This window comes from Hipposideros armiger, unplaced genomic scaffold (assembly GCF_001890085.2).
Source record: "Hipposideros armiger isolate ML-2016 unplaced genomic scaffold, ASM189008v1 scaffold_309, whole genome shotgun sequence".
Taxonomy (NCBI): domain Eukaryota; kingdom Metazoa; phylum Chordata; class Mammalia; order Chiroptera; family Hipposideridae; genus Hipposideros; species Hipposideros armiger.
The window spans coordinates 261614-272060 of record NW_017731659.1 but is presented as its reverse complement, the minus strand read 5'-3'; the positions used below and the strand labels follow the sequence as shown (position 1 = coordinate 272060).

The window sequence follows — 10447 nt, the reverse complement described above, 5'->3', positions numbered from 1 at the left end:
AGGTTACAGGGACCCCTAAAGACTCCATAGTTTTCAATGTGTCTGGAGTACCCAGACCTCTGGCTTCTGGCAGCATTCCAATGCCGGGGCTGGGGAGGATGGGGTGGTCCCTCCACCTGAGACTGCGACACCTCTCACAGGGCAGGCTCCTGCTGGAGCAGTGCAGGACTCACCCCAATATAGCCGCAGCAGTTGTCTAAATGGCCCCCATGGAGAGGGAGGCTTCTCGCACAGTCTAGCTCAGTTTTCAGTGGTGTTTTCAGCCCAGGCATGAGTACTTTCAAGAGGGTTTTACTGTGGTCCAATGTTTGGGACAGGAGTTTGTACCAGGAGGACCCTTCATGGCCGGCTGGAGAGAGCAGGACACTGGCCCAGAGTTGCCCAGAGGCAGCCGAGCTGAGCTGGGAACTCTGAAGGCTCCCTTTCCATTCTGTGCTGCTGGCTTGTACTGTGTGCCGGGGCCTTGCCTGGTCGGGTCTGTGGATGGGTGTGGGAGGTCAGACTCGCCTCCTTGCCTCCTTGGCGGCCTCTCTCTGAGACTTGGGAGCAGTGACGGGCGTTTGGATCTGGGTTGGGAGGGGAGGGAGGCCTCGGATGGCTGGACCCAGGGGCACAGCCGCACCATGGATTGGGCCCTCTGTTAGCATCTGTGTGGTTCCATGTCCCGTGGGGGCTGGGAGCTCATGCGTAGTGGAGAGATGATGCTTGGAGGGAGGGCCGTTAGGGACTTTCTAAGAGGAAGTTGCTGTATTTAAACTCTGAGGCTTTCTAAGCAAGCAAGGAGGAATTGGTTTGAGGTGGGGAGGCTGTGACAATGTCTCCGGTCCTCTTCCATGTGGCATCAGTGCTTACTGCTTACCTATGCTCCCACCTAAGAGCCGCTGACCAGCAGGGCTGCAGTTTACTCTCCAGAGTAATGTGGGATTCATCCTCTTAGTTGTCAGGGCAGCTGTTCTCATTGCCACTTAACAGGTACAGAAGCAGAGGCATCGAGGGCTGGGCAGCTCCTGCCTTGCTTGGTGGGGACAGCACCCGCTCCCCGCAGCCCCCTTTCACATAACCTGGTCAGCAATGCCATGAGAGTAGCTCCGGGAAGGTGAGCTACACCCCCAACCGCCTTCTTTCTTCTCCTTGACCACTGAGTGCAGGTTAGCTCAGCACATGTCATTCACCACCTCACTGAGCACCTACTGGGAATCAGAGCCTGTCGCGGGCACCCTCCATGGGTCAGCCCCGCCTGGCCTTGCCCTCTTTGCCCTCCCAGGACTCACACCTTTCACCATGGAAATCGCTGTTTCTGAAACAGCTGTTAAATGGAGGCACAGAGCATGTGCTCCAAGGGCCCAGAGGAAAGAAGGGGCCTCTGAGCTGAGCCTTCACAGGAACCAGGGTCTTGTTTGAGGGCACTGTGAGCAAAGACACAGAAGTGGGGAACCAGGCATCCGGTGGGCGATCAGGTGGATGGCACAGCCCAGACCCCTGACTTGTACTCTGGTCCCCTGTTGCCGCCGTGTGGCTCTAGGCAAGCGCCTGAGGGCAGTCTGGTAGCAGGCCTTGCTGCTGCGCTGTCACTTTCAAAACTCCAGAAGCTCTGGCTGGTAGAGCTGATTCTGTTCCACTTTTCCACCCATCTCTGATCTTTCAGCTTGGGAACAAGGCCTTACCACAAGCCAAAGAAGGGAGTCCATCACCTGAACTAACTGAGCGATTACCTGGCACCCCAGAGATTCTGACTTACTTGGGCTGGGACTGAGCCCAGGGTCCGGGCAGGTTTTAAAGCTCTCCATAGCGACTGATGCGCCGCTAGCGTTGAGAACCACTGCTCTATGCTCACCTTCATGCAGCGGTGGTACACTGAGGCCCAGAGCAGGACAAGGTCATGCAGGCAGTGGCAGAACCATCTCTGGACTTCCGGGCCAGTGTTGTTCTGCTTGTGCATGAGGATCAGGCGAAGCAAGGCTTCCTGAGCCTTGTGTGGGGTGGGTTCTGCTATCGCTACCTTGCCGGCATGGGGTCTGTCCTGTTCCTGCTCCAAGACCCATTCTGATCCAAGATGACCCCAAGGTAGTCACAGCTGCTGGGCCCTCATCTCATGAAAGCCTCAAGGAGTGGGTTGGGGCTGGGTGTGTGATTCCTTGCCTTGGAGATGCCCCTCTCGTAGTAGTTGGAGGGGAAAACCAGTTCATTCTGGAATCCTCCATCCCCCTTAATGTACAGCTGCCATTTGTTCAGCTTTCTCATGTGCAGACACCTTCTGTTGCACTGTCACAGCCTAGGGTCTTGTGGATGATCAAATAGAGTCAGTTTCTTCAAAAAAATAAGTGGAGGGCTGGGAAGAGAATGGGCACCCACATAATGAGCGTTGACTTTATGGCAGCCCTGTGTTAGGTGCTTTGCATTTGTGAAATCGGTGGTCCATGACCAGGGGCTGTTTTGCCCTCGGGGGGTATTTGGCTGTGCCTTCAGACCTGTTTGGTTGTCACAACTCTGCAGATGGATGATACTAGGTTCTCTTGGACAGAAGCCAAGGATGCTGATAAACCTCCGATACTACCCAGGGCGCCCCTCCCCCACTAACAAAGAATTTTTCAACCCCAAATGCCAATAGTAGTGAGATTGAGACACCTCTGCATGCAATCCTCCTGGCAGCCCCGGATCACCCCTTGTTTTACAGAAATGGGTTTGCAGAGGAGACTCAGACCCTAGTCCCAGGTCTGCCTGAGTGCAGGGCCCAGGCCTCTGCCTTCCTCTCCCGCCTCCTGGGCTGTGGTGCTGTGGGTGGGGTGGGAGGAGGTGAGAGCTGAAGGGTCACTGTGCCCCTGGCCTCTCGCCATGGTTTCATCAGCCATGGGTGTGAGTCAGGTTCCGGGTCCGCCTCCATAACCTGGCTTCCTCTTTTGGGTGGACCTTTAGGCACCAGTTAAAGGGTAGACAGAACCACACTGTGGAGATTCTGAGTTCCGGAACCAGAGCAGGTACCAGGCCAGAAGAGGGGAAGGGCCACACTGTCCCCTTACCCAGGGCCCCTGGCTGCTCTGTGCAGATGGAAGCTGAGGTCACGCCTGGTCTCCATCGAAGCAGAACTTGTCTCCTGGTGGGTGCTTGTGGATTCCTCCCATTCTACCCATGAGCTGCCCAAAAGCCACAGCAGCCTCCCCCCGAAAGGAGCTGCTGCCAGCCAGTGCTCCAGTTGGAGGGGAGCCTGCACACACCCAGAGGTGGGGACGTGGTGGGGACTTGAGGGTGGGGATAGAGACAGGAGCAACAGGACAGAATAAGCTCTCTGTGACCATACCCTATTTCTGGGCGTCACCAGTGAGGCCACACACCACGGAAGGCCACTGTGAATAGTCTCCCTGTTTAATTATCCTTCCCCCAAGCCATTTATAGAGGCGATGGCCTAACCCTAACCCCAATAAGCATCCTTTGTTCCTGCTTAGGGCTTTAAAGCTCTGTTATGTCTCTGTGCTGTTCCCTCCTTAGTAACAATCCCCTCGGTTGGTGTGCTTGTTCCAGATGCGGAGAGGGGGCTGGGAGAGGCTGAATGAACTGCCCTGGCTGGCACAGCTAGTCAGAGGTCAGGTAGGGCCTGAAACCAGAGGCAGTGGACACAGTCCAGTGCTCCCGCCGGTGTGCGCCGTCTCACTTCCTGCCCTTCGAGTAGTGGAGAGGACCTCTCAGGAGGTGGAGGGTGTGGTGGCGGTGAGCGAGCGGAAGAGGGTACCCAGGTGCTTCCTTGCTCCCCAGCTGGGGGCCAGCTTTAGGAAGGAGGACCACCCGCACTGACGGTCATTTACCCAATTGTGCTTTGTGGGATATTCAACCCAAGGAATGTGGCGCCCCTGGCCGAGCGTAAGCGGAAGCCCAAGTTCTCCAAGGAGGAGCTGGACATTCTGGTCACCGAGGTGACCCATCACGAAGCGGTTCTCTTTGGGAGGGAGACCATGCGGCTGTCCCATGCTGACAGGGACAAGATTTGGGAAGGCATAGCTCGGAAAATCACCTCCGTCAGCCAGGTCCCCCGCTCCGTCAAGGACATTAAGCACAGATGGGATGACATGAAACGGAGGACCAAGGACAAGCTGGCCTTCATGCAGCAGTCCCTGTCGGGCCCCGGGGCCGGGGGCCGGGCCCCCACCATTGTGCTCACTGCCCACGAGAGGGCCATCGAGTCGGCGCTGCTCACAGCCCGTTCCGGTCACAGCTTTCCCAGGGCAGAACTGGATGTCACTGACAGCCCTTCGACCAGCTGTGAGTACCACTCATCCCGCTTCCCAGGTTCCTCTTGTCTGCTCCCGCGCCCCCTCCTCGGCGATTTCCCATTCACTTGCCTTCTCCTTCTCTCTTCTGTCCCTCTCTGTCTCGCCTATCTTTCCAGGTCTTCCCTCCTTGTCCCACTCTGTCTTCCCCACCCCTTTCCGTTCATTCATTCTAGAATATTTCCTGAACACTGCGCCAGGAGTTGTGTATAAAACCTACACCGGTCCCGCTCTTGGGCAGTTCCTAGACTCGTGGGAATAGACAAACTTTAAGTAAATAATTGTACAAGGAAATTTGTAATGAAGGATGAAGGGCCAGTACTGGGAGTCCTGAGGGCTGACTTCATGGGTGTGTGACCTGTGCCATCCACTTGGGACCCTGAGCTCATGAGGACTTTGTGCTGGGTTAAATGCTCTGTGGTTCCCTTCCTGAAACTCCTAATAGTTTATGAACAAGGCGCCCTGCATTTTCATTTGGCTCTGCAAATGATGTATGTAGGAGCCCTTTCTGAGAGCCTGCAGTGGTGGAACAGGCTCTCCACCAGGGGCTGGGGAAGGCTCCCGGGAGTGACAGTAGAACTGAGATGAGAAGGGTGAGTAAGAGTTAACCAGGCCGGTGGCTGCGTGGGGCGCAGACGAGGGGAGGGGAGGAGAGCGCCTCTCCTCGCAGGCTGAGAACAGCATGTACAAGGCCCCGCATCAGGAAGGCGCTTGGCACGTTCCAGAAACAGAGAGGAGCCAGGGAAGCCCAGTGGAGTAGGCGAGGGGGAGGGGGCGTGCGAGGAAGCCAGCCAAGTCTTCAGGGCCCAGGCCACAGAAAGATCAGTCTCACTCTCTGTCTGTTCCTAACATCTCCATTTCTGTGTTATTTTCTGCACTTCTGTGCCATGCTGCCTTCTCCCACTTCTCTCTGCAGTCGGCCTCTTGCTGTCTGCCTGCCCTGAGGCTCTCTCTAGGACCCTCTCTCTCTGTGGCCACTGGGTCCCCTCCCCGTCCATTCTGCCCCCATGTCCCCTTCCTCTCTCAGCACTTGTTTTCCTCTTTCCCCTCTGCTTCCTGTGTCTCAGGACAGACTGTGATGCTGGTGGCTGGGTGCGGGATCTCCTGGCCCAGCTCCCTGTAGTTCACCCTGGGGCTGGAGTTCTCGTTGGGCTTACCAGAAGGGGGAGCAATTAAGGCCCTTCTGTGCTGGGGGCTGCACCCCTTTCGGTTCTGCTGCTGCACACACACACCCACCCTCTCAACCCACAGCCCCAACTGGAGGCCATCTGGCCTCTGAGAGCTTAAGCAGGGCGGGATGGCTCCGGCGAAGCCGGCCACTGGCCAGCCCACGAGAAGGTGGTTCGGTTCACAAAAACCCAGCCTCCCCTTCCCAGGCCCCTTGCCGTTGGGATCTGCTCATTTCCTGTTTGGCTGGGGCTCCCTACAGGTGGCCATTCAGACTCAGATTTTCAGGACTGGGAAGGAATGTGGAGACCATCTAGTGTGACTTCCTTGTTCCCCAGATGAGAAGCATCTAAGCTCCAGAAACAGAGGTGGCCCCAGAACCAGGACATGAGCCCAGGTCTGCTAGCTCCCAGTGTATCAGTGTTTTGCTAAATTTTGGGATAATTCCACCCAATTATAAGAAAAAGAAGGGGACCCAGCACCCAGTAAAGTCCATTCCTAAATCCTGCCCTGCTCACCCCTCCATCTCTCCGAGACTGAAGGTAATGAGGTTACCAAATGTCACCTGGGCTGGGCAGGGGGCCCGTGGTCCCTACTGAAGGCTGAGCCAGCCCTCCCTCCTCTTCCCCGCCAGTCGACCAGCTGTTGCAGCACTTGGCCAGCAGCTCGGTGGAAGGAGGCCCTGGAAGGGAAGAGGCAGCATCACCTCAGCCCCGCCTGCTCCTTTCCAGCATGGGTGTCCCCAATTCTAGGGGGGTGGCTGCTGTCCCACTAAGAGGGGCCACAAGGCCCTAGGCTCTTACTGTGCCGGCCCAAGTGAGACCCTGAGGCCTTTGGGAGGCATTGGGCTAGGGGCCGAAGAATCTGTCTGTCCTCCCATCACCTCCCCTGCGGGTAATCCATTCTGAATTCAGCCTCTCAGGTACAGGCAGGGACGATGTGTCTGTCAGTTAGGGTTAGCCAGTATTTTTGATTCCTGCCATGGGAATCAGCACATAACCATGATCACAAGAGAGCCGAGACCTTGTGCAGGGGCTGGGCCTCTCCACGTGACTGACCGCAAGTCGCAGTCTGTCTGATGGTCCCTGCATGCCATCAGGCATTCCTGGGTTGGAGCGTTACGTCTGCCCGGGTAGCCCACCTTGTGGAGCCAAGGAGGATGTCAGGGCTGGTTGCAGAGGTAGATGCCCTGCTCAGCACCATCTGGGCTTGTCTGTTCTGGCACCGCCCCTTGCTTCTCTTCTCCAGCCTGTCAATATCCTGTCCCCCCACCCCCCATCACCCAGCCATGATTTAAAGTTGCAGATTCCAGCAAGGCCACATGGTGGCCCCAAGCAACTCAGAAATGGCCTCATGGAGGCTGGAACTTAGAGTGGCATCGTAGTACCTTTGGGCAGGTGTCCCTCTGTCATCTTTGCCACATGACTTTGCATTTGTTCTCTGTGTGGTCTTCTTAACGACCCTGCTAGGTGGGCAAGTGGTTGTGGAAATAGACAGAGCAGTGATTATCTTTGCTTTGCAGAAACTGAGTCACAGAGAGATGAAGAGAACGATTGGGTTGACATGCCATCACTGACACTGGGGTCTCCAAGTCCCCTGACCTGGGCTGTCTCACACTAGGCTGTCACTGTTCCTGTGAAAGGAAAGAGCCCTGGCACTGCTTATGCTCAAACCTCTTCCCAGGGGTGCCTGGCCTGCACATCTCAGGGATTTGGGGAGCAAGTGTTTCTTCATGGGTGGGTGGGCATGTGCCAAACTAGACTGAGGGGTGATGGGAAGGGGATGCTAGGGTAATTTTTTTTTTTTTGGCCGGGGGATGAATCCAAGCCCAGGGCTGCCCCCTTTCTCCCTGTTGTAATCGTTTGCCCTTCTTTGTTTCTGTCCCCCAAGATGATGAAGATGAGGAGGTACCTGGGCCCTCGAGGCAGCCTCTCCGGGTGCCCCTGCAGCGGTCACTGGACGAAGAGGCCCACCTGGCCAGGCCCACCCTGCTCCGCTCATCCTCCTCTTCAGACCAGTCTGAGACAGTGGGCCCCAAGCCAGAGACCCTGCCCCGGCCCTCGCCCCAGGCCCAGGCCACCTGCAGGACCCCTCGGCCACACCCCAACCCGCCCAACATGGGCCTTGACTGGCAGCTTCTCCACGCCCACACCCAGCAGACTGAGATGTTCCAGCAGTTCTGCCAGCAGCTGGTGACTGTGCACCGGGACATGGCAAACAGCATGCACGTTATCAGCCAGGCCATGGCCGAGCTGACCAGCCGCATCAGTCAGATGTGCCAGACGCTGACAGAGATCCGGGATGGGGTTCAGGCATCTCAGCGGGGGCCAGATGGGGCTGCCCCCATGGGCTCTACCCCCCAGGCCGAGGCTCCCCCACCGGAGCCCCCGCAAGCTCCCCCGTCACCAGCCCCAGCACCAGCCCCTGCACGGACTACCAGGTCTCGGAAGAGAAAGCACAATTTCTAACCCGGCCAGTCTGCACTAGGAGGAAGAGTGCTGGAGGAGGGGTGTCGGGCCTTGAGACAGGGGCCAGTCTCTTGTGTCCAGGACTGATGACCCTTGTGGGATATTGGGGGGACTGTCACCTCCTCACCGAGTGCAGGCCGGCTGCCCTGTGCTCTAACAAAGCGTGTATTCAGCCCTCTCATCTTTGGCAGATGCTCAAGATTCAGGAAAAGCTCCCTGCTTGATGCTTGCTTGGCCTGGAGGGTCCGCCTCCTTGAGGGTCAGCCTCTTTTTGGTCTGCACCCCATGGCAGCAGGTCTTGCAGGGAAGAGGGGAACAGGCATGAGGAGCATCCAAATGGAACCCTGCTTTCCATCCTCAGGGCTGCTGCGTCAGCCTCCCAGGCCCTAATTCTACTGCTTTTGAAGCGGGCGAGGCCTGAGGATGGGCAGGTGGCACTCGGCCCTTCCAGGAGGGGTCTGTCCTCCCCTCCCCCAGGGCCAGGGCCCTGGCTTGGCCTCCCGCTTTCCCTCCTGTGTGCGTGTGCTCAGCTGCTGTGCTTGCCTTTTGTGGAGTGGGAAGAAGAATGGGATGACGTCGCAGGAAGGTGAAGACTACCTGGCGTTCTTAGTGAGAGCACTGGATGCCTTTCCCTGCACTGCAAGTGTGCGATCTCAGTGGGTTCTCAGGACAGCCGGGAGGCAGCCAAGTCGGGTATTATTATCCTCATGATTGCCATTATCATCTGCATTTCATAGATGACAAATGACACAGCAGTCGGGGGTGTGGGGAGTGGGCAGGACTGGAAGCCAGGTCTGTGGAGTTCTCAGCTCCCCTGTGGGAGGCCAGATCTGGTGTTGGGAAGGGTATTGCTCCCTGCCTGCCCCGCCTCAGCTCTCCTGAGTGGCAATCGGGGGCAGCAGCAGCATTTAGAAGGTGAGTCCACCCACCCTGCCCTGGCATGAAGGCTGACAGCCAGTGGCTGGGGAGAGGCAGTGCCCAAGTCTCAGGATCCAGAAGGAGACCCTTCCTCTGGCTTCTAAAAGAACCCAGGGCCCAGCCGGGCCCCTGTCCGTTCCAGGTTCCAGCATGCCTCGCCTCTGCTTGCTTGGGCTGCATACGCATTTTCTACACAGATCTGTAGCTCCATGTTTCGTTTTGGAGTGTGGGGAGCAAGCCAGGGTCTTCGAGTTAGGGAGGGAGGTGGGGGTGGCAGATGCAAGCTTAGCTTGGACATGGGTGCGGCTCAGCTCTGTGTCCTTCGCTCCCCGGCCTAAGGCTGACCCTGGCAGAGACTCTCATACCCCAGCCCCCCACCCCCCCCACGCCTGCCTCCGGAGCCATAGTAGGGCTGGGAGGAACTGCTATAGCCAGTGCCTGCCTGGCTGTTCCTAGAGTGCTGCTTCTAAACCCAGACCAAGCTTTGTCCCTTGTAGGGAGAATGGAGGGCAACTGCAGTGTCCCTGTGGCCTTGGCTTCATCTCCTCATTCTGTGGTTCTTTGGGGGTTCCCAGTCCCCCAAACTGAACACTCACGCCCCTGTCCAATAGCCCGATGGCTTGATTATTGCCTGGCATTGCCTGGCCCTTCGATGCTGGAATCAAAGATTGCCTTCCCAAGTATTTTTGTTAAGATGGCAATAAAAAGAAATTGATCTCACACTTGGAACACACCCAGTCTCCAGGATCTTTCTTTGGTCTGTATTCTCTTTCTTCGCTTCCTGTGAAAACCTCAAGGCCCCCAAAGCAGGGGTTAGATGACTAAGGGAAAGCGTGCTGGCGAGAGGGGCTCAAGTGCCCCTGGCGTTTCCCAGATCCCATAAGCTCTCAGATGCCCCATATTCAGCTCCATGCAAGGCCCTTAGAGGAAAGGAAAGGAGCGGATGGGCTGAGGGAGACAAAGCATCCATGTATGAAACCGTTCAGCTACATTTAATTTCTCTGTACATCAAGAGTGAGATGGTGCTAAATGAATTTTACCTTTTATTCCCCAAAAAGAAATTAGGGGTCCTGGGAAAAAAATCACCATTCCTGGCAGGAAACTCCAGAAAGGTCAGGGGCTATCCATTTGCCATGTACCCTGAGGCACAAGCTTTCTTGAGATACCGCCCCACTGATCCAGGCATCTCTGTCATAGGTAAGACCCTGCCCACCTAGATCTGAGGCTTCTCAAAGTAACTGCAGCAGCTTCCTCTGGCTCTTCTTGGGGGTCTCCTCAGCAGGTAGGGGGCCTCCTAGCAGGTGTATTGCCCTGGCTTAGCGCCCGTCACACAGAGAGGTTCTCCCAAGCAGGAAATCCCCAAGTCCTGACCAGAGATTCATCCCCATTCTGGAAGGTTCCAGCCTGCCTTTGACCTCTAGGAATCTAGGTCATCCTTTGCCATTCTTGTACAATAAGTCATGCCCATGGAAATCAAGATAATCTATTTCCAGGAGATGCAAAGATACTGTGAAACCGGCCCTGGGGTCTTTGCCATCATAAGCAGTGACTGGCTGGCCTCTCCCTCTGGGTCTGAAGAGCAAATGGGTCAAGTTGAAAGCAGCAGAGGGGACAGAGAGATGAAAAGACTGATCA

General features: G+C 56.6%; 2 protein-coding genes across 5 annotated transcripts in view; both read left to right on the top strand.

The window, feature by feature from the left end:
- LOC109391963 (zinc finger protein 862-like) overlaps nucleotides 1-10447 on the top strand; it is a 92646-nt gene that overhangs the window by 62755 nt on the left and 19444 nt on the right. The window lies entirely within an intron of this gene.
- LOC109391964 (myb-related transcription factor, partner of profilin-like) lies at nucleotides 107-9545 on the top strand. Its single transcript, XM_019659957.1, has 2 exons — nucleotides 107-4251; nucleotides 7317-9545. Exons 1-2 carry the CDS (start codon nucleotides 3945-3947, stop codon nucleotides 7892-7894), a joined length of 885 nt encoding a protein of 294 aa, XP_019515502.1. The 5' UTR covers nucleotides 107-3944; the 3' UTR covers nucleotides 7895-9545.